Source organism: Diadema antillarum, unplaced genomic scaffold (genome assembly GCF_040938485.1).
Source record: "Diadema antillarum isolate AM-2024a unplaced genomic scaffold, OU_Dant_1.0 seq00000830_RagTag, whole genome shotgun sequence".
In the NCBI taxonomy this organism is placed as follows: Eukaryota; Metazoa; Echinodermata; class Echinoidea; order Diadematoida; family Diadematidae; genus Diadema; species Diadema antillarum.
The window spans coordinates 886193-908733 of NW_027271706.1; the positions used below are offsets into that span (position 1 = coordinate 886193).

A 22541-nucleotide genomic window follows, 5' to 3' on the forward strand; every position below is an offset into this window, starting at 1 on the left:
AGAAGTGAAGGAAGGAGGATGAGAAGACGTGAAGTCGGCCCTAAACGATCACGTCGGGGTCACCAATGTAGGTATTATGGTACGGGCCTATAATGTAACACCTAACAACTCACCGAATGGCAAACAGGACGACAGGGCTGAAGTAAGGTACCACCAGCAGGAATGGTAGCCGACCGTATGACAGTAGTGTATGGACTGTAGAAAACACCAGGGCACCAGTAGAGGTGAACAGTGTCCTTGAAATGGGTATTGCACTTCCCGAAATGATATTAAATAATATGGACTAACTCCGAATGCACTTTGGGTGTCCGAAGACGACAGTGTCCCATATAAATATGTACAAATGATCCAGCGACAGCGTGGAGTAGCCTCCGGGTGCCGCGGCTAGCACAAGCGAGGGTAGAATCCACCGCTGGAGCGCTGGGTCGAAGAACTGCGAGGTCCCTGATAGAGTCTGCACACCACCGACAGCACGCTAGCAGGACCGATGCAGCGATGTAACGACGCGAATCGCGTTGAATGCAGCTACACAGAAAATCCCCAGGTTGGAGTGTAGAGCATGAAGAAAGGGCGAGTCGCGATATAAAAAGGAGCGAATGTCGCGAGGTATGAAATCCAAGGAAGTGTAATATTCCGTATGAAATGTAATAATCCGTAAGAAATGACAGTCCACGGCGCGAGGTATCGTGCGCGAGAAAAGACGTGGGAAGTGATATACGGACGTGATATGCGGACGTGAGTGACTCCAACGATTAGAACGTGCTCTCAGGATGAAAGCTAATCGTGAAGTGAGGAAGCGTGGAAAATGAAACAGCGTGATCGGAGAAAACGTGTCACGGACAGGAGCTTTGAGAGTGGTAATTGGCTGATGAAGGTGTACAGCTCGCCACTAATTGGTAGCTTGTTTCCGTGACAGCAAAACAAGGGGTGTGTTTATGAAAATCCGACTACTGTTGGAATGTGAAATACGCGTACCTCGGCACGATGACAAAGGCGGAGAATGTAGTGCGCACCTGTCATGTGTCGGCGCACAAAGAAAGTTCGCGTGGATGTTGACAAAATACTGGGGTCGCCAGACAGCGTAATTTACAACAGCCAGAATGCCGGACAATATGATACATAGTAGAAAACCGCTACAGGAGAATTATATGGCCATTTCTTCATAATATACGTCCTTTAAGTTGGTTTGTGTGTGTGCGTGTGTTTGCAAATTGTATCACTGGTTGTTGCATTTCAAATGTGTGAAATTGTAATGTGTTCCAAGAAATATCTCACATACTATACTTTGATGAAACCATTTACGCATTCTGTCCCAATACATGGTCGTGACGATGATGATAACTGAAGTAGCGATAGTAGTGGTACATTGCATTTATTTATATCCGTAGAGATTGGTCATGCTTATTTCTTTTATAAGTGATTTTACTAGTGGATGAACATCAGTACAATTACTGTGATATTCATAACCAAATCCCAGCACCAACAACTCCTTGTATTATACAAAGGATGGATGCAAAGGCACAATGTTGCAGTATATAGAATTTATTAATAGGGTCTAAAGTATGTGACTACTTATCTAGATCTTTTACAGATGTACACAGAGTCTACAACCAAAAAGGTGCTTCTGTTTTACTCTGTTCACGTATCAAGATTTAACGCGACTGTAAAAAGAAAACCAAAAAAACAAACAAAAAACAAACTGTTTCATTATGCATTAACTGATATCGAAAACATTACATTACATGCCGAGGGATACAATAAAATTGGTCTATCTCACACCATGTAACTTACTCAATCGAATACGGTCACTGACTAATGAGATCACAGATTGTTGGTGTGCAATGACTTCGTTTGTGTCTTTACTCGAGGATTCTAGCAGCACTTGCTCACACATTTGCGACTTTTGTTTGCTTCAGGATATATACTTTTCTGTATGACAAGAGCTCTTTTTTTTTTTTGGGGGGGGGGGGGTCATAGAGTCCTCTTGCACCAAGAAGCCACTAAACATTTGAGTTTCTTTTGAGCAAAGATTACATAATTCTGTGACTTGTAGCTTCAAATCTCCGCAATTACTCTTTCTTCAACTGAAAAATTAAAGCCTTTTCAATAATTCAGTTCGGGATTCAATTTGCGCATGAGCAGAGAAAGACAATTTGTACTGAGAGACAGGTCGGTTTTTAAATTCACTGAGATAAGCATCTGAGATACAATGATTATTCATGTGATCTTTATTAATGGTGCCTGACAGCAATCCACCTGTTGTTGATACATTCAATGCAGCACAATGAAGTCAATGCTTCCCAAAGTGGTGATTGACGAAACATTCTGGTCAATACTAGTATGTTGATCTACGCAGGTTCATCCTTTGTTGAATATGAGTTCCATAAATTGCTATGTCGGGCACACTGATGCATTATGTCGCCTTGAATCGAGTGAAGTGCTTAACTAACTGAGAAAAATGAAAAGTCCTTTGTACCCACATGTGCTCATGAGCTATCTCAGAACTGGCTTATTAGTGAGGATATGAGGGCTGGTCGAACTGGAACATGCATCATAGACACATACATGTGCACTTCTTTGGTAGCAACCCTTGTCCGAATATATCTGAAAATGGTTGTATTTCAAAGGTTTATTCTCTGCCACTGGTTTCTATTATGTAACCCTTATACTTGTATTCATAATGTTCATGGACGTCATGTGCCATACACAACGCGGATTAACGGCTCTGAAAATCAGCATCCGCGCCCAGCTTCTAAATACCTTTTGTCTCAATACGGAACGATGCGCCACATAGAACGATGTGTACAAACTCGCCAATGTGTTGAAAGCTTGAAGATCATCACTCCAGCAGCTTTTTTGATATGATTCATCAGTCCCTCCCACTTGAAATAAGAATCCACCATGTCCTTCTCACTTCCACTTCTACCGCATAAGGAAAAGCTATGGAAGAAAAAAAAAGTTCTCGATGATAATAATAATGATAATAATAGTAAAGAAAATGTGACCGGGATAGTGTGTGTGTGAGGGTGTGTGTGTGTGTGGGTGAGTTGATTTGAGTCTCGCATATTACTCTTTCGAAAACTTACATTATTGAAATAATTGGAACCTTCCATATTCGAGCGTTTTGAACAGCACTGTTCTAAATTATTATTATCACACTTCACAAATGGCTTGTTTCTAGTACTTCCATACTGCACTGTCACTATAACACTGTATTTCCAATACTTAACTGTTTTTTCTATACTGCGGCTACAGCTATTATAAAAGTATAAAACATCAGTTTAACGCGAGGGTCTATTAACACAAAGAAAATTAGATGGGTAATGTTACACAGGCTGAATAGATATGAAACCCATGGCAGAGGTAAGGTTGCTGAAAGGAATAACAATCAAGTGGAAACTTACAAGCTATGATTGACAGAAACTCGTGAAGTGACGTTAATATAGGTTTTCACGGCCAATTTCGCACTTTTGTCAGTCCAATTCCTAATTGCTGCATTCAATTTAGCAAAATTTAGCGTAAATGACATGTTCGGTATTTCAATTTTATGATCTCTTCATTCAAATATCTTTTTGGAGCTTTCAAATTACTTTTAGCCTCATTCTAATTAACACTTTTTCAATTGAAATTCGTAAAACAAGCACCATTTCGTTATTCATTCATTCAATTTAGAATGATATAGTCACGTGATCACGGACATGCTGCACTCGTTCATTCGAATTCATTTTTGGGCATCCAATTTAACATCTTTTGCAGTCAATTTAGCACGCATGTGCTTTTGTTCTTTCTTTATTTTTTTAACATAGTTATTGTTTTGCAAGCGTCATTACATTTCATATTTTCGTATTCATTTTAGAGATTTTGGCAACAGTTTTTTTTTTCTTCAATGCATGTGCTTATTGAGTCTTCCAGTCCAAAGTGCATGTGGCCACAACTTATCTGGCCGTTGAGCGCTTTATTCCGAGTGTGTCGGCCAGTTCTAGGAAGTCAAGGTTATGATCATCAAACAAATGATCCTATAATTCTTTTACTTGTCTTCTTGAGAAATACGTCTGTATCTAACTTGTGCTGTCATGACTGTAAGAAGATGAAGTTAATCTGTAGTATTGGTACATGTAGGCCTATGATGACATCTATGAAAGGAAAGGGGCGTTACAGAACAACAAACTCGAGTGTGTAGGGTAAAAAATATGACACTTTTACTGCTTAACAGTGCGTGGATGAAACAAAAAGTCACATAGATATACGCGTTTAAATGTTCTCACCTTTTCAAAAAAGAAATAACATGACGTTGATTTGAATGAACACGTTTGGAATTTGACTGCCCATACGCGAAATTGAATGACTGAAATACCCTTTTCGGCCAGTGCTGGCGAATTTGAATGACTGAAGAGCACGTGCCCATTTGAATGCCCGTTTTACGAATTCGAAAGGCACATGTGCAAATTTCATTGATCGAAATGCTAAATTGAACGAACAACTTGCAATTTTGAATGACAGAATGTGCAGTGACGAGGATTTTCGCTAAATTGAATGAACCTTCTCTCAAATGGACTGACAAAAGTACGAAATTGGCCGGGAAAACCGATACTCATGGCCAGAATTCGATCGTCAGGACACGATGACACTATAGTACACTGAAATCCTCATTTATTACTTTATATACATGGATCACTTGTTACATTTCTTTTTTTTCGTTTTGTTGCTTGAATCGTCCAAAACAAAACACAAGATGACTTGTCACATGCCATGGGATGAAAATACAACCAAACACAATAGTCTCGCATGCCCCTGATATTCTTCTTCTTCTTTTTTTTTCCAAAAAACGGTATCTGGTGACATGCAGGCCTAGGTAATATTTTAAAATGCTTCTTCCATCTTGTTGTTTTGTATGAAAGAACGGTGCAATGATGAAAAGTGGGAAAACATCAATGCAAACCCAATGGAATTCAGGGACTCTTACCTTTATTTCTTTAGCTATCAAGTATAAGGTACCTGATTGACAAATTGCCCTACATCGACGTAAATAAGCACAATTACAAATTGCATTTATCATTTTGTTCAATTAAATTTATTTGGATCCGCTGAAAATGAAGTTACTATTGAGAAATACCACAATGATTCATTTACATACCACTTAAGGGATTTAAGAAGAAATATTTACAGCATATTCTATTATATCACAGCATATGTGCCTATCAATAGATGCATCAACATAAATGTGAATAGTGTGCATGTTACGTAACGTTACAATCATGTATGCTCTCGGTTGAACCGGGGTGGAAAGGCAACTGCCCCGATCGAAGTGACGCACTATCAAACCAAACCAAGCCAAACCATAAACAACATGCAGAAGAAAATAATGATATCATCGCACAAAGATTGCTCCCCTTCGCGGGAAATTATAGCAGAGGTTCTTATCAACTTTTGATCTAAGACTTTATTAGCGTGTATCTCTTGCAACTTGTCGCTCCTGGCAGATTAACGCTCACTATTTGAGGGAGTGTATATTACCCGGAGTGTATATAATAAGTTTTGTGCTCCTATGCGTCTTGTTCACAGTAATGTTTTCCCTTTCAGACATAATTTGTCTCCGAGAATACAAATTCACAACCGAAAAATAAACAGCGTCTAAAGTTGGTGACTGACCGCATACGACACACATCTAGCACCTGTAATGGAGCCCTTTAGAGGATATCTACCAAGTACAGAATTTTCGACCGATAGACAGTGATAATTCCTATCCCATACAGCAGCAGGTACTGCACATCGTAGTCACATCGTTCTTGATTTTTTTTCATGTGTTTAACTGATGACAAATTTTTATTGCCCTTCAGTTTCCGTAACTTTTCGTGTTTGTCGAAGTTGTGTAGAACGATACCCACGCCATCGACGATTGATCCAAGAGAAACACACAGTCTGTATAGGGACCTGTAACTCCCAAGGATAATTTTCTTCCGTTGATTTTTAAAAGACCTACCCTGGGTTCATTATCCGCTACTGATTTCCATTGTGCTACCTTTGCAGGGGCGGATCCAGGAATTCCGTATAAAAGGGGATGCGCCTTTATAACATTAATTTTTTTTGTTTTTGTTTTAACAAAAGATAAAGAGGGGGCGCGCGCCCGGTGCGTCCCCCTCTGGATCCGCCACTGCTTTGATACAGTGATCATCATACAAAGCCGTGTGCCACGGACATTGGACATAGCGGATTATCAAAAAGAAAGCCCACGAGAACGACACTATGCAACAAAGGCTCACGAGACCGACAGTACGCAAAAGGCTCTCGAGACCGACACTAGGCAAAGAAAGCCCACGAGACCGGCACTAGGCAAAGAAGGCTCACTAGGCCGTCATGATGAACAGCGCCATCTACATGCCAATTACAAGTATGTACCTGCATAGGGTGTTTCATGAAAGGGAAAATAACACAAAACTCGTTCCGTGTGAGTCGCGGGGGTTTGCCCGCAGATGTACACGTGGAACACCAGTAGGAGGCCCTCAGCGGCAGCACCTCGCAGGCAACTCATACGAGGGTACTTCGCAGCCCCCGTATGTCGCTCGTAACTGAAAACGGATCGGTTTCGAAGCTCTCACGCAGGTCACACGGAATGCACACAAGTAGCAGGTATGTAGCACGCGTTTAGCAAGTAAGACGCAAGTACGAAAAACGCCAACATCCTTGTCCGCCCGCAGAAAATTTTCCTGTGTGCTGAAAAATCCCTACTCGCAACAAGCCCGCGTAGCTTACCCGGAAAGGTGTGACAGTGCCTTTACTAATTGAACAGCACCATCTACATATCAAAGACGTTAAATACATGTAGGTATTTCTACACGTGTGGCTTTTAGGGGGTTGGAGAGACATTGTTAACGATTATCTTTTTAAAATACACTTGTACTCTTTATGGGACCCCAAAAAATGAATAAATGAAAGGAGACAAGGGCGGTGTATGATTTAATTTTAGATCTTTGATAATGTCATCGTGCTATGTTTAATAGGCTTTTCCAATTTCTTACTAGAAGATGGACAGGAAATTTTTTCCCTTTTCTTTCTCGCTTCACTAGTTAAGTAGGCCTCGTTAGATATCCTGCCCGTCTGCCAAGACATTTTAGAGTTCAATTTGTAATTATCTCTGTAACTATTAATGTATGACATTCAATGGATGAAAACGTTTTATATCGCACCGACTCACCTCGCTTTGTGGCTTGTGTTTGTAAAATTATTCTCCTCAAAATGATACATTTTTCATGAAATAGAATAGCTGTTTTCACGGATTATCTTCTTTTTTCCAAATCTTTAAAGGGGAAATGCAGCCCAAATTTAAGTTGGTCTGATAAAAAAGAATAACATCTTACAAGTTCAACGGTATAAATGTGACTGAAATTGAATGAAAAATAAGGAAGTGATGACATTTTGATGTTTTGCTAATTTCTGCAAAACAATTCTTGTACAGTGGATATGAATATGCAAATGAGTGAGCTGACCATGTCATAACCTCACAATTTTCCATTGATCTTGTACACAAAATGATGAAAATTAAATGTTTTTGTCATTGAAGTTTGAAACATGATATTATTCCTTGTTGATTAACTTCAGAATAGTGATCAGATAGATACGAGGATTTGAGCCTCCGGCATAATTGCGTTTGAATGAAACACGGAAAATTTCAAAATTTCATGTACCTATGTAACTATATTTCATGTAACTATATGGCAAGTTGTGAGGGTATGACATGCTCACTTTGCCATTTGCATATTCATATTGACCGTTCAAGAATTGTTTCCCGAAAAAATAGCGAAACTTCAAAATGTCATAATTTTCTTATTTTTCATCCGATTTCAATCAAAATCATACCGTTGAACTCATAATATTTTACACTTTCTTATCAGACTAACTTATATTTGGGCTGGATTTCCTCTTTAACACTACTTCAATTCAATTCAATTCAATTCAATTCTTATTTCATTTTTCGACAAGAACATAAAGACTTCACTTTTTTGGTAACAGAAAATAAGATGCGTAAAACTATGTAGGATTAAAAGAATGTACAATAATTGTAGAACCTTACTATAATTTTACATTGTCATAAAACTCAAGTGATTAAAAGTAAGTAAACAATATGCAAAATTCGAAAAATTTATATTAAATCAACACCTTCGCAGATGAATATGCCCCCTCCAGATCATGTAAGGCAGGTGTGTACTGCAACATTGACCATTTTGTGAAATATTTCCTTGTAAACTTCATTTCACAGCTGGGTACTTTTCTTGTTGATTGATCTAAATGCCCACATCATTTTGTCAATTTTGTCTAAGTAAGTGTATATGTGTTTTGTGGAAAGGGAAACGAGGGTGTTTTGACATTTTTGAAATTAATGTGGAAAGATCTGATGCACACTTTCACTGACTTTTGTTTGTTTTCACAAAACACACACACACACACACACACACACGCAATCACCATTAGAGATCTTAAACATTAGAGGGGGTAAGGGAGGGCAACTGACGGGGTAACACCATAGCAACTCTCTTTTTTCCATCTCTCATATCTTCCTTATGCCATTATCTGAACACCCTATACAATTACTTGGTCTATAGGTGGCGTTGTTCATCCTGTCGGTCTCGTTGGTCTTCTTTGCCTAGTGTCGGTCTCGTGAGCCTCTTTTGCCTAGTATCGGCTCGAGACATTTGTTGCGTAGTGTCGGTCTCGTGAGCCTTTTCAGCGTAGTGTCGGTCCCGCGGGCTTTGCTTGCGTAGTTTCGATCTCGAGAGGTTTTTTTTGTGCGTAGTGTCGAGCTCATGGGCTGTATAACTCGTGGGCTGTATAACTCGTGGGCTTATTTTACTTGATGTCGAACTCATGGGCTTTATTTACTTAGTGTCAAACTCGTGGGCTGTATGAATAGTGAGCCGTATGACTTGTGAGCTGTGTAACTCGTGGGCTGTATGACTCGTGGGTGTCGGTCTCGTGACGTGCATCCGCTCATGACACGTATACGAACACTCTTGACATGACTACATAAATCTGAGCCTGGGATCAAAATTAAGATCGTTGTGTTTTGGAAAAGGGATGAAACTTTGTGAAATTTTAATGCGTCTTCCTTATTATGTGTCTAAACTAAGCAGTCATAACTACATCTTTTAATCACTGTTTTCCCCGCGCAATTCCTGCGGACTTAGCGATGATTTAATGGCAATACCTATAGTGCTGGGGATCTATAATTGCGATCGGTATCGCTGCGTTTATCTATTAGGGCTCAGTTTAAGGCAGTTGTTTGGGAGACAGCACTAGCACTAGTACCGAACTTGAAACCACCATTACCTCTTCTAGAGGCAATCTTTGTTAGTTGAGAAAACTATTGGAAGCAGTACCAATACCGAAAATCAGGAGACAAGAATGTTATTATTCAAATTGAAGACAGTGCTATGTATTGTGATGTCTACAGATACATTTACATTATTTCAATTTCGCAACATTATCCTAAAATTCAATGTACAAAATATCGTTAATACAAGACTGTCTCTAAGGAGGGACAGTCGTGAATATTTCTATCGTGACAGCAAAAAAACATTTCTATTATCGAACTAAGAAAGATTGACATAAAACTTTGAAACACTGTCATATTATCTTTAACACGTCTCAACCGACGTCATAGAACAATTTTAAAATAACTTTTATCCCGCAGGATCACACCAAATGCCGAACATTCCCTGACTCTGCATCACGTCGAACTACTGACCGTCCTTACTGCATTCATGCGCACAATCAACGAGGTTTGTGAATTACACTTCTATTTAGAAAGATTAAGGAGGTTCAAGAGCTGGAGTTCCAAACTGGCAAAAAATTATTCAAAAATCTATCACTTTTCTAGGGATGCACAAAAGAACCCTATAGGAGCCGGGGCGCTGGGGTGCTGCAGCACCGCTGTGAAAAATTAGGAAGCATCCAAAAGGTTTGAATGTACATGTTGTATATTACACTGTAGTTGACCATAGATTTCATGTCTTCATCATACGCTGTGTCATTGTTGTGTAGTCTGTGAAAATATCCCTCATTAATAATTGTGAGATCTGCTAACATCCTACCCTCACGAAATGTTCAAAACCCTTCTTTTTTCTTATTTTTGTTTTTCAAATAATGCTGTCACTGAAATAGAAATGGGCAAATCATGTTCCAATAAAATAAAACAAAAACGTTTTTTTTCCCTTGTGTTTGCTAAATATATTTCTTATATACATCGTTGTGTGAGAATGATTCTAGTTCATTATTCCGAAGGTTGGTTAATCCGAATATAAATTAAGGTTCATTAATCTTAAAATTAAAGTAGACTTAGAAATTGGTCATCACTGACTAATTAGGTGATTCGCGTGATTTTTGATAGGCGGCAATTGGCCACGCAATTTCATGTATGTTTATCAGAAAACAGATATTCGAACTTGGCATCTTGCGGACGATAAGCTTTCAGGATCTGCTCATACACGATAAATATTGAACAAAACCTCCGCAAATTGAAGCCTGAGTTTCAAATTTAATCACATTCTCAGAAATAATTCCAACATTCAATTAAGAAACAATGGCGACAGAACAAGAGACCAAAATGTCAGCTACAACATGTAATATGGGAGAAATCCATCCAGGTGTATTAAAGCGAGCTACTTGCTCAATGAATAAGACCATGTCGATTTGCGTTTGCCATAATGATGTGTGGCATCGAATGAAGTAGGGGGACTTTAAATTTGGTGAACATACTCTCCATAATAGTAATACAATAAAATTCCACGCAAAAATTATCATTCCAACTTGGTATCTAACGGACGATTGGCAACAGGTTATACCTCCACACGATACGGACTGCACAAAATCTCCTCAATTTGAAGCCTAACTTTCGGCTTTTAACCAATTTTATTGAATTCAATTCAATTCATTTTAATCGTCCGATAAAAAACATTACAGGAAATTCATTGCGGGATTTTTACATATAAATGACGAAGCATAACAAATACAACGTATACATAGAGAGAGAACAACACGGAATAGTACTTGATAGATAGATAGATAAATAACCGAACATGTATGCAAAGTTAAACTGAAAAGAACAATCGTACAAAAACGTGGCATAAAAACCGACTCCATTGGCATGATGTTAAAAACTCCAGAAACCTTCCCTGTTGCTACGTTCCCAGTCTCAACCCCCCCCCCCATGTCAGCCCGCGATAAACTGAAAGAACTCAAACCGACTCGCTCTAAAATACAACACAACAAACAAATTAACACATACGAAACAATATCGGTGATTATATCATCATATCATATAAATTTCTTTCTAAATCCACCAATATTGCACATAATCACTTTACAAATTCTGAGATATGATAATGATAACGAATATAATCATTGTAGTTGTACGTCAACTTGCTAGAAAAAAATATAAAGGGAGGATTAGCGGTAGAGAGAAGAAAGAAAGAAAAAGAATAAGAAAGGAAAGGGAAGTAGAGGTATATAACAGTTCATAAATAACATATATCAAACATCATTAGCTATGACATCATAAATCCAAAAACTGTAAAATCTAAAGATAGGTGATGATGATAATGACCAGTCAATGTCAATGACTTAAAAAAAAAGTGATGAAGGTGATGATAATTTGAGTGACGACTCATCACAATGATTCAGACATTTACTCATAAATTGAAATAATTATAACAAATACCCCAAATGCAAACTACAAAACATCGAAATCTTGGAGGAATTCACGAAAGGATAAGTGAGCTACTGCTAGATTTACACAGTCATGTCATTTGGCATTTCGAGAAAAGCTGGACTGCCACAGAAATAACAGGTGAAATGGCCAAAATTTACAAGGGTAACTTCAATCATTTTTTTTTTCACGATGATGCCATCATAACATTGAAAAATAGTAGTGATCAATTTCGATAGAAAGTCTAATAAGCTACAACTTACTGAAATTTTGGGTAAAAATTGGTGAAGGATGAGAATGATATGCCTTGAATGAATGTGAAATCTGATGACGTCATAAAATTTCATATTTTTCGTTTCATGCAGAAATTTGATAACCTTAAATTATTCCGCCGGCCTTGAAGTCCAATTAGCTGTCATCTACCATTCATCAGCTATCATATTTGGGTCAACGTCCATTCTGACAAGGTGAACGGATTTAAAATATGCATTTTCCGCACATTTGCACTGTGTATCGCCATTGACGCACGCACGACATTTCAAATTTGACAAGCAAGTATGACGTTAAATCAAATTGGATAGACTGGAAATTTGGTAAAGATATGCTCAATGAAATTAGAGATTGATTCCATACAGAAATTTTGACGCGCGCGTACGCTCGCCTACGTGCACGCCAGGGCAATTCTTTTATACAAAAAATAATCTTATAGATCATTACATGAAATATGCAACTTTAAATTTTCATTGGGAAATGACTTTGGAAATGGAGCTAGAGGCAACAATGTGCTTTTGGCAAGTGACGTCATAATCTTGAGCTCATGATACATAAGTGCTGCACGTTTCAAGAGCTAAGGGTTTGAACTTTTAAAGATATGCTCTGCACAAGATTTGTACAGAAAGAAAGATAAAAAATTCGTACAGAAACTGAAGGTGATCCGTGAGCTTTCAGGGATCACCAAATAAGGTTTGTTAATCCGGCTATGTAATGAGGCGCGTAATTCCGAAAATGAAATAAAATTCATTTTGTGACCAAACAAGATATTTTAGTTCGAGAAAAAAATGGTAAGATATTACGAACAGGAAATTCACACACACACCCAAACATACAGACATGTATGAACACGTACGATATACTTACTAATTGACAACATGGAATGCAATCGTAATTCTTAATTGTGTCATCGATGAAAAAAAAAAGTATTTTTTTTTTCACATGCCCCCTTTCTTCTCTTTTACATCTTCATCATAATGAGCAATTCTTCCCAATATGTTATTTAATTTTCGGATTAACGAACCCTATTTCATTGTCGGATTACCGAATCTTATTACATTTTCGGATTAACGAGCCTTCGGAATAACGAACCTTACCTTTCTTTTCGGATTAACGTACCTTCGGAATAACGAACACTCGGTATGGAGAACATTATTCTATTTTCGGATTAATGAACCTTCGGAATAAGGCCACAAATGTTCGGATTAATGAACCCTCTTTCATGTTTGGATTAACAAACCTCTAGCTATAGGGATTTGTGTGTTTCGGAATAACGAACCTTCGGAAAAACGGACATCATCCGTATTCACACATGGCATTAACATGATATAAATCAATCCTTCATTTCTTCATTCACAGCCCTTTGTTTTGAACTAGTCATTGAAGGTGAGGGCCATCCATCTCCGTAGACTTAGTACACATTGCAATAAAGATTCACACGTGGAGCAAGAGCTGACATATGCAATGTACCACGGTTTAGCCATTCACAGTTTGCTGGAATTCTTCTTTTCCTTACCTCTTTTGTTGAAAAAAATCCCAATATTCCACCGAGAGTGGCCAAAAGATTGTCGAACTTTAATTAAAGATATAAAGAGGCTCCCTCATGGGTCAAACGGGGTATCCCTACCACACCCTCCCCCGACCACCTCCACAAACTTAAAACAGTAAAAGCACACGTGCAGAACAAGAGGTGACGACAGCTGTCACGATTTAGTCATGTCACGTTTTCTCTTCTGAGCAATCTCAAGATTCATCTTGAACTCCGATGTCGGGTATATTTTGCTTCTTTATCATAAAATGAAATAAAATTTCACCTAATGCACGAACGTAAAAACAAAAGTCAATCCTATCCAGAAACATATGCAAATGTATAAATCAGAGCTGTATGTTTCGAACGTGTTTGAAGCTGTACCCTTCTGGAAAGTCGATTTCATTGCTCTTCCGATCTATTCCCGCAAAGTTAACTGATATGGTGTAATCTTCAAGTATAGCTCTTTATAAATCAACCTGTCAGTTTTGTGTGCGGACACGTAGAGTCAGGTAATATCTATTTGTCTTTAAAAAATCTTTGCACATTTGCTGTTCGTGCACCCCCGTGTCTGCACTATTACGTACCGCTCATCTTTAATCAGTAGGGATGCAAGAGTAATCACCATCATAAAGACATATTGTCCTTTAAGGCCGTGTCACACCTTTCCGGGCAAGCCTTGCGCGTGACTTGTGAAGAACAATTTTTACTACCCGGAGGTCCCCGCAGATGACCCGCACATGACAGTACCTAGCACGTATCTCACCCGTAGTTGCCCGGAGGTGCGCACGCAAATCTTTTTACCCGCAACCATGTTTAGGCCCTGTCACACCTTTCCGGGCATGCTACGCGGGCTTGTTGTGTGTGTGTGTGTGTTGGGGGGGGGGATTTTTCAGCATACCGGACAATTTCTGAGGGCGGACAAGGATTTGGGCGAGTCAGAGCATGTGTCTTACTTGCTGGACGCGTTCTACTTAAATTCTACTTGCGGGTATACTGTGTGACCTGTGTACCAGTCGCGTGGGGGCTGACAACTCAGTGAAGAAATTCCTCTAAAGGAATGGCAGAAGTCCCACAGAATGTCATTATCTTGGCTGCATACGGGGACTGCGAAGTACCTGCGTGGGAGTTGCCTACGGGGTGCTGCCGCTAAGGGCCTCCTACTGGATTTCTGCGTGGACCTCTGCGGGCATCCCCGCGACTCACCCGGAAAAAGTTTTGGTCATGCTCAAAACTTGGCTGCGATTAAATCGGACTTGCGTGCGCACCTCCGGGCAACTACAGGCGAGATACGCGCTAGGTACTGTCTGTCAGATGCGGACCAACTGAGCTCCGGGTAGCAAATTTGTTTCCCCGCAAGTCAAGCCGCAAAACTTCCCCAGATACGGTATGACAAGGTCTTGAGCATGCTCAAAACTTGTTCCGAGTGAGTCGTGGGGGTTCGCTCGCAGAGGTACACGCAGAACACCAGTAGGAGACCCTTACCGGCAGCACCTCTCAGGCAACTTTAACGCAGGTACTTCTCAGTACCTGTAAGTCGCTCGTAACAGAAAATGGATCGGTTTCAAAGCTCTCAGGCAGGTCACACGGAATACACACAAGTAGAAGGTAAGTAGCACGCGTCTAGTAGGTAAGAAACAAGTGCGAAACTCGCAAACATTCTTGTCCGCCCGGGGAAATTCTCCTGCGTGCTGGAAAATCCCTCCTCGCAACAAGCCCGGGTAGCTTGCCCGGAAAGGTGTGACACGGCCTTTAAGAGGAAGTGCAGGGTATTTTCATAATTTCGCATTATGTAGTACATAAATCTATAGCTCCATGTTTAAGGCCGTGTCACACCTTTCCGGGCAAGATACGCGGGCTTGTGGCGAGGAGGTATTTTCCAGCACGCAGGAGATTTTCCGCGGGCGAACAAGAATGTTTGCAAGTTTCGCACTTGTTTCTTACCTACTAGACGCGTGCTACTTAGCTTCTACTTGCGTGCATTCCATGTGACCTGCGTGAGAGCTTTGAAACCGATACGTTTTCTGTTACGAGCGACTTATGGGTTCTGAGAAGTACCTGCATTGGAGTTGCCTGAGAGGTGCTGCCGGTAAGGGTCTCCTACTGGCAACTCCCACGCAGGTACTTCGCAGTCCCCTTATGAAGCCAAGATAATGACATTCCGTGGGACTTTTGCCATTCCTTCAGAGGAATTCCTTCACCGAGTTGTCAGCCCCCACGCGACTGGTACACAGGTCACACAGTATACCCGCGAGTAGAAGACATTCTTATTCCTTATCCCAATCACTATAAATTCTGAACCCAGTATAACCAATTTACAGTTATTCCAATATAAAAGTATGAAAATCAGCCGGGCACCCATTTAAAGAGTAACTGGCCATTATGCGATGAGACATAAATCAATTGTCTTCCTATCTGTTTGGCAAATCCGCTTTGGTGCATACTTCAAATACAGTATCTTTGAGTTGCAGCATCAAAGCTGGTTCAAAGGTAATAAGACTGTTGTGGCTCCATCTCTTGAACTTTCTTTTAAAGCTGTTGTTAATGTAAACACCTGGGTATAAACGATGCGTTGAAGAAATGCTTATGAAATTTTGTCGAGAACTATAGTTTTGTATAATCTAACAACACATAATTGTGCACAGCTGATAACAAGTACTTTTTTGAGCTTGTTTCCAAAAATATTGACAAGATACTGAAATATTTCTAATGAATAGATAGTAATCAGCGTAAAATCGGAAAGAGGAAATGAAAGTTGGCACCAAAATTCTCTAAATTTCGTAACCAAATTGCTGTAATATGTTATCTCTTTACACAGCCTTCAAAATGGAGCCAGCCAAATATGGCATGGACACGATATGAGGTGGGTAACGCTGGACTGACAGTAATACTTCGACTTGTGAAAATGTACTCATCGATATATGTTATAACCAGGGAGGAATTTTAGATGGAACAGCAACTCTTGGTGATCCATGCAAATACATGTTTGGGTCCTTAAGCAATTACAATGGGATGTTTAACATTCTCCTACGCTTTGAAGACATGCTTGGCGACGCTCCAGCCCAAAGACTAAATTTGGAGACGTCGAAAAAGATTCTCATTACCTAAAATTCTTTGATTGAGGTGATTGGAAACGCAGGTTTTGTTTTTAGAGAACAGGGATTCGGACTTGGCATCTTGCAGGCAAATGAGCTACAGGTTATGTCTATACAAGATACGAATGCACAGTATCTCCATTGATAGATGACAAAGTTTCGACTAAACAGAATTTTTAAGTGTGATCCCGACATCTATTGAAAAAAATGAAGGGCACATTCTCATAGCCCAAAATGTCAGCTACGACATATTAAAATCTGGGAGAAATTCACCTAAGGATAGGTGGGGTAGTGCTCGATGAAGACAGTCATGTCAAATGACATTTCCAGAAAAAAAAAATGGACTGCCATAGAGGAAACACATAAAATTTTGCAAGGTTACTTTCAATCAACTTTTTTTTTCATTGAGGTGGTGACGTCAACCAATTCAAAATGTGTGGTGTTAACCTAAAAAAAGAAACAATTTAAAAAGCTGCAACATACTAAAATCTAGATGAAAATTGGCCAAGGATAAGTGAGATACGCTTGAGTGAACTCAGTATTTAATGACGTAATCTTAAGATTTCACTTGCTTTTATTCCTACAAGAATTTGATAACTTCAAATCACTTTACCAGCACCGGCAACCCGCGAAATGATATCTGCCACGTGCCACTAATCAGCTACAGAATGAGTAAAGAAAATGGGGTCACTCTCCATCCTAACGAGCAAAAACGGATGAAAATTAGCGGTTTATTGCCATTTGCTATTGACGCACGCGCCGAATTTCAACTTTGACGGGTCCACATGACATCACATTGCGTCAAATTCACTTGAAACTATTGGCATGAGTGAATAGAACTTGACTTAAATTATGTGTAATGTAAATTTCATTGATAAGTTCCTTTCCGTTAAAGAGGTACGATTTTAGATAATGACGTCATACTGACTGACATCACGGATAATTGATCACGTTGACACATTAGACTGATCGTCCTTAGGACATGATACATAGATGACGTAAGTTTGAAGTTGATTGTCAAAAAACATTTTGAGTGAATTAATTGTGTACACGAGTATTGAGGGGAAATAATACAAAAAAAAATTGTGTAGATACAAAAGGTGATCTGTGATATTACATGAATGACCTTAAAATTCTTGGGGAACAGTTGGTCATGTATTTCTGTTCTCCTGGTAATGCGTAATTCGAAATGAAATGAAAATTACGTCCTTTTGAAATCTTAATATATGCAAGGATGTGAAAATTTGCCCGCGTCCGAAATACTCCACTAAAGCGTGTTCTAGCTTATTTTTGTTTTTCTTTTTGCTGTTAGATGTACAAGTCTTGCACTGTAATTTGATTCGCTGCTTCATTTCAAATCACACAAGTTTATTGAAGCGCTCTTTTGTCAAAGCACCTGGGTGCCTAACTCCTGTAGTATATTTATTTATTTATTTGTTTTGTTTCAGTAGGGTAGCTCTGTCAGTGGCTAAACACTGTTATTCTCAGAGGCCCTACACATATGATAACGTACATCACGAAATACATTGTAGACACATTTACCAAGAAAAATAACATAATGTACAATTACGGTACACTTACAACATGGCCAAATAATTGAGCATTGCGGAGGATGGTAGAAAAAAAATAAATAACATCATTTTTATCATTACAGTTCACTGGAAAGTGATATGCCAAGACATATCTAAGAAAAATCAAAATGTCTAGGTTACAGCACATGTATATATTGCATAATCCATAATTCTTCATATCACTTCAGATTACATAGGCCTAATTGTAATCTTTTTCAGAAACAATCAACACACAAATTCATTCATTTTTATTATTATATGATAACAGGGCCTTTAAAAACAGGCTATATAAATAAACACAAATTTCCTGCTCACAGAACCTTTCTTTCATTCATTATATGTAATTACTGAAATACTATAGCATATGAGAGAGAGAGAGAAAAAAAAAATCCTGTTTCAATCAGTATCATATCTGATGGTGTAGAATTCGTAATATCCAACCATATGTAACATTGTTTGAGGAAATAAAAAAGTATATTGAAACGCTGTCAAACAAATGAAAAAAAAATCATTTCATACACATTATTCTGAACAAAAAAAAATACATTACATTACGGTATATGCGCATAACTTCTCAGAGCTGTGGAATATGACTGCAAAGGAGAGCAGTGATTCCTTCTCAACCTATAAGGCCTCCCTGTTGTAACTATCAAGAATAATCAATGCACTTTGCATACATAAAGGTCCTGTTTACCTTTGGGAGCAGCTATATAAAAAAAAAATGTTCAAGATATCACATTTGATGCATATGTGTAGGTCTGTTGTATCGCAAAACACCCTACCATTATAAAATTTTCACAATAAAGCCTAAAATATAAGGAGATATCAGTATTTTTCTCATAGACGGTTTAGTCTGGAAACATTTTCATTAAAACTATTGTTCACATTTTTGTGTATTTCAATATACTTCAAATTTTTACGGTGGTTGTTTCTATCCCTAACTCACATTTTAGAACTATTTTAAAGCACTAATGCTTGGTTTTTATTTCATCTGCAAATGGTAAATTATGTCTCTAAGATTTGGTATGAACACACGAAAACGAATGATTTGAATTTCTGACATACTTTATTCGTATTTGTTATTTTTAAAGCTTTCGTTAGAAGTTGCGAAAAATTTGGACCAAACCCAGCAGACGTATTTTCATCAACGACACTACCGCCATAGACACTACATTTAAGCTCTTCTTCGTTTTAGGAAAGATCTGAGGCAAGCTCTGCAATTTTAATGTCATTGCCTGGTTAGAGTTCATTAATGAAGTAATAATAAAGTTTGATTATCAGTAATGATAATCAAGTTAATTTGATATGCAACAGTATTGGTATAATATTTCAATTTAATAACGAGCTTCCTGTATAACTTACAGGACAGCATGGACAAATTAAACGACACAGCTCAAGAGTGAAGAACAAAATTCTAAACGAACAGTGCTTATCTTTGTTAGGCTATAGCATTTTAACTGTTCCTGTGTTTACCCTCTCAGAACAGTACACATGGCATAATTGAATTTACCTCAGACCCCATCCCACTCAAAGTAGAAGTATTCCGGACTCTCACAAATCGAGGAAAGAGGTACGTATCTATTTTCCACTTTAATGTTTCGTATCCCAAAATGCAATTTGTAATTATATCGTACTGTGTTTGATGTTGAGATGCCGAAAATATGTATACATTGATATCGGTTCTCGCCCATAGAGCGATAGATTATTCAATTTCTCGATAGTGCAGCCAAAATTACAAAATTGTTTTTAATAATCGCCACTGGGCAGCCACAAATGCACAATGGGCACCCGAATTCGTCATAGAGAACTCAAGAGTGCATAAAAGTCATTCATACTCACCATAGTGGAATCAAGTTTAGCACGGGAGGACACATGTCCAAAGTTAGAGAATTTAATTTTGCCAAAAGACATTCATGTTCATAACACTGTAATTACAATCATGTACTTAGTATTACATACATATAAAATGATTATGCATTTGTATGTTACTGGTTCAAAGACTTGTTTCTAATACATATTTCGCCTTTCTGGTTTCTCCACTATTTACTATTTACTTTTGACGTTCGCCTGTCTATTTCGGAGACCTTATTCATAATTTTCATCACAAGATGCATATATATATATTTCGGTCTATTTCGTAAGTTCTCCAGCATAATTGCTACTTCGATGATGAAGTTTTTAGGGTTTGGGGCATACGTGTCCGCTTTGTCGTTCAAATTAATTTTTCGATCAGTCGAATGTGCATTCATGTCTATCAAAGCTAAAATGTTGTCATTCAAATTCGTAAAAAGTACTCCAACTTCGCGAAGCAGTCATTCAATTTGGCGAGTGACGGGATGTGATTGCGCAATTTTTAACACTTCGAGCAGTCACATTATCACGATAGTGTTCTGGTTCTCTCATATAATCATTAACCTAAACATGTCTTTTATGCATTTGTTTGTTTTTTGTTTTGTTTTTTTTGGGGGGGGGGGGCTTTAAACACTCATGCCCATGTCCTTTTCATATTTTCATTTATCTATTTTTTTAAGGTATATACATTTATTGTAACAGACTTCATGAGGTCACATTCCAGCATTACTATTTTTTCATTAACAATAACAACTATGCTAATTTCCTTTGATTTGAATACCAGAACATTATGTTGTGATGTGTTCTTCATATAATATGCATTATATATATAGGCCCTTTGTCATGTTTTGAAAAGTAGGCTACATAATGAATTTAGTTTTTCCTTTTTTTCATCGGGGAATGAGTGCTAAGCACACTATGGTAGTTATTGATTTGCAGTAAGGAGAGCTCATTTCAGAGGAAATAACGGTCTATTTCTTGGCAGTCGAGGCATCTCCGGAGGTATGTCCGGGTTTGTATATACCAACGAACCTGAGTGTATATGTATGTATATATACATATATATATATATATATATATATATATATACGTGTATATATATATATAAATATATATATAACTTTCATCAGTTGAGGAGATTATACAATAAGAGATTCAGGCTTCTACCAACCTTTAGTGAGTTGCTAGCTAGCTTTCATCCACTCCTGTGGATTTCTTCGGGCCAAGTGATTGCACCTTTTCTGTAGCCGTAGACCATTGGACCGAAGATTGGTAGTAAGCTGTATCCGGAATCCCTATCTTTTTCCAGATAGACTCTTTCACTTCTCTTGGCCAAAATTACTTTCAAAGGCTAGTACTGTTTCATCATTCCATCCGTGCATGGGCACGAAACGAAAGACCACACTGTCTACATCATTGAAGAAATTTCAGGACAACAAACATATCGAAGAAAAGACTAGCAGACGAGTCTCACCCTCCATCTAGTGCCACTGCACAACCTCAAAATTATATAGCCTTCCGAACATTCATAAAATGAACGTTCCTTTGCGACCCATCGTCTCCTCCATTAACTCTGTCTCACATGATCTTGCCAAGTATTTTGCCGAGATGATCAACCTATCGTTGGGGGCACAGATAGACACATTGTAAACACATGTGATTTTGTGTATAAAGTAAAGACATGCAAATTATCCCCAAATAAGAAACTTGTGAGCTACGATGTCATTTCTCTTTTAACTGGTGTTCCTGTAAAACAGGCTGTTAATATTGTTACAGAATGGTTGCAGGAAGACTCAACACTTGACGATAGAACAGGTTTAAGCCCCAAGGAAATTGGCGACCTACTTAGATTGTGTCTTGAGAATACATATTTCTCCTACAATGGCACTCTCTACCAACTAACTCATGAAACACCCATGGGCTTACCTATCTCTCCAGTTGGTCTACAATATATATCTAAAATATCTGGAAGAAGAGATTTCTCACATGCCCCCATGCCCCTAGGATATGGCGGAGGTATGTCGATAACACCTTTGTCATCATAGACCAAGACCATATTGATGAATTTACAACATACATCAATAGCACTGACCAGCATATGCAGTTCACTGTGGAGGAAGAGCAGAAAAGTTCACTGAACTTTGTAGACACCAAGGTCGAGGTGAATGTTGACCTTAATAAGTATCCATCACCGTATACAGGAAACCTACACGCACTGATTCTTACTTGAACTTTGAATCAGACCTCTCAACACAAAAGTGGGGGTTGCCATCTCTTTGTACTCGAAAGCCCGGAAGGTTACCTCAGACAGTGATGCACTAGAGAATGAATTTCTACACGTTGACCAAGTGCTCACATCATGTGGATACCCACCGTGGGTAAGACAAAGAAGAAAAGGACAGAACAAGAAACAAAATCCTTCAAAAGGATAACAAGAACCAAGCATCCGAGTTGTTCTTCCTTTTGTCAACAGTTTAGCCACTCGTCTGAGACGACCATCCATGACAAGGAGATTACTGTTGCCTTCA

At 38.6% G+C, this 22541-nt stretch overlaps 1 protein-coding gene across 1 annotated transcript in view; it reads left to right on the forward strand.

The window, feature by feature from the left end:
• LOC139740065 (autocrine proliferation repressor protein A-like) overlaps positions 1-22541 on the forward strand; it is a 157239-nt gene that overhangs the window by 120942 nt on the left and 13756 nt on the right. Inside the window, exons 10-12 of the mRNA XM_071650658.1 lie at positions 9686-9773; positions 16315-16359; positions 19644-19732. Coding sequence (XP_071506759.1) covers positions 9686-9773; positions 16315-16359; positions 19644-19732 — 222 coding nt within the window. The remainder of the gene's footprint in view (positions 1-9685; positions 9774-16314; positions 16360-19643; positions 19733-22541) is intronic.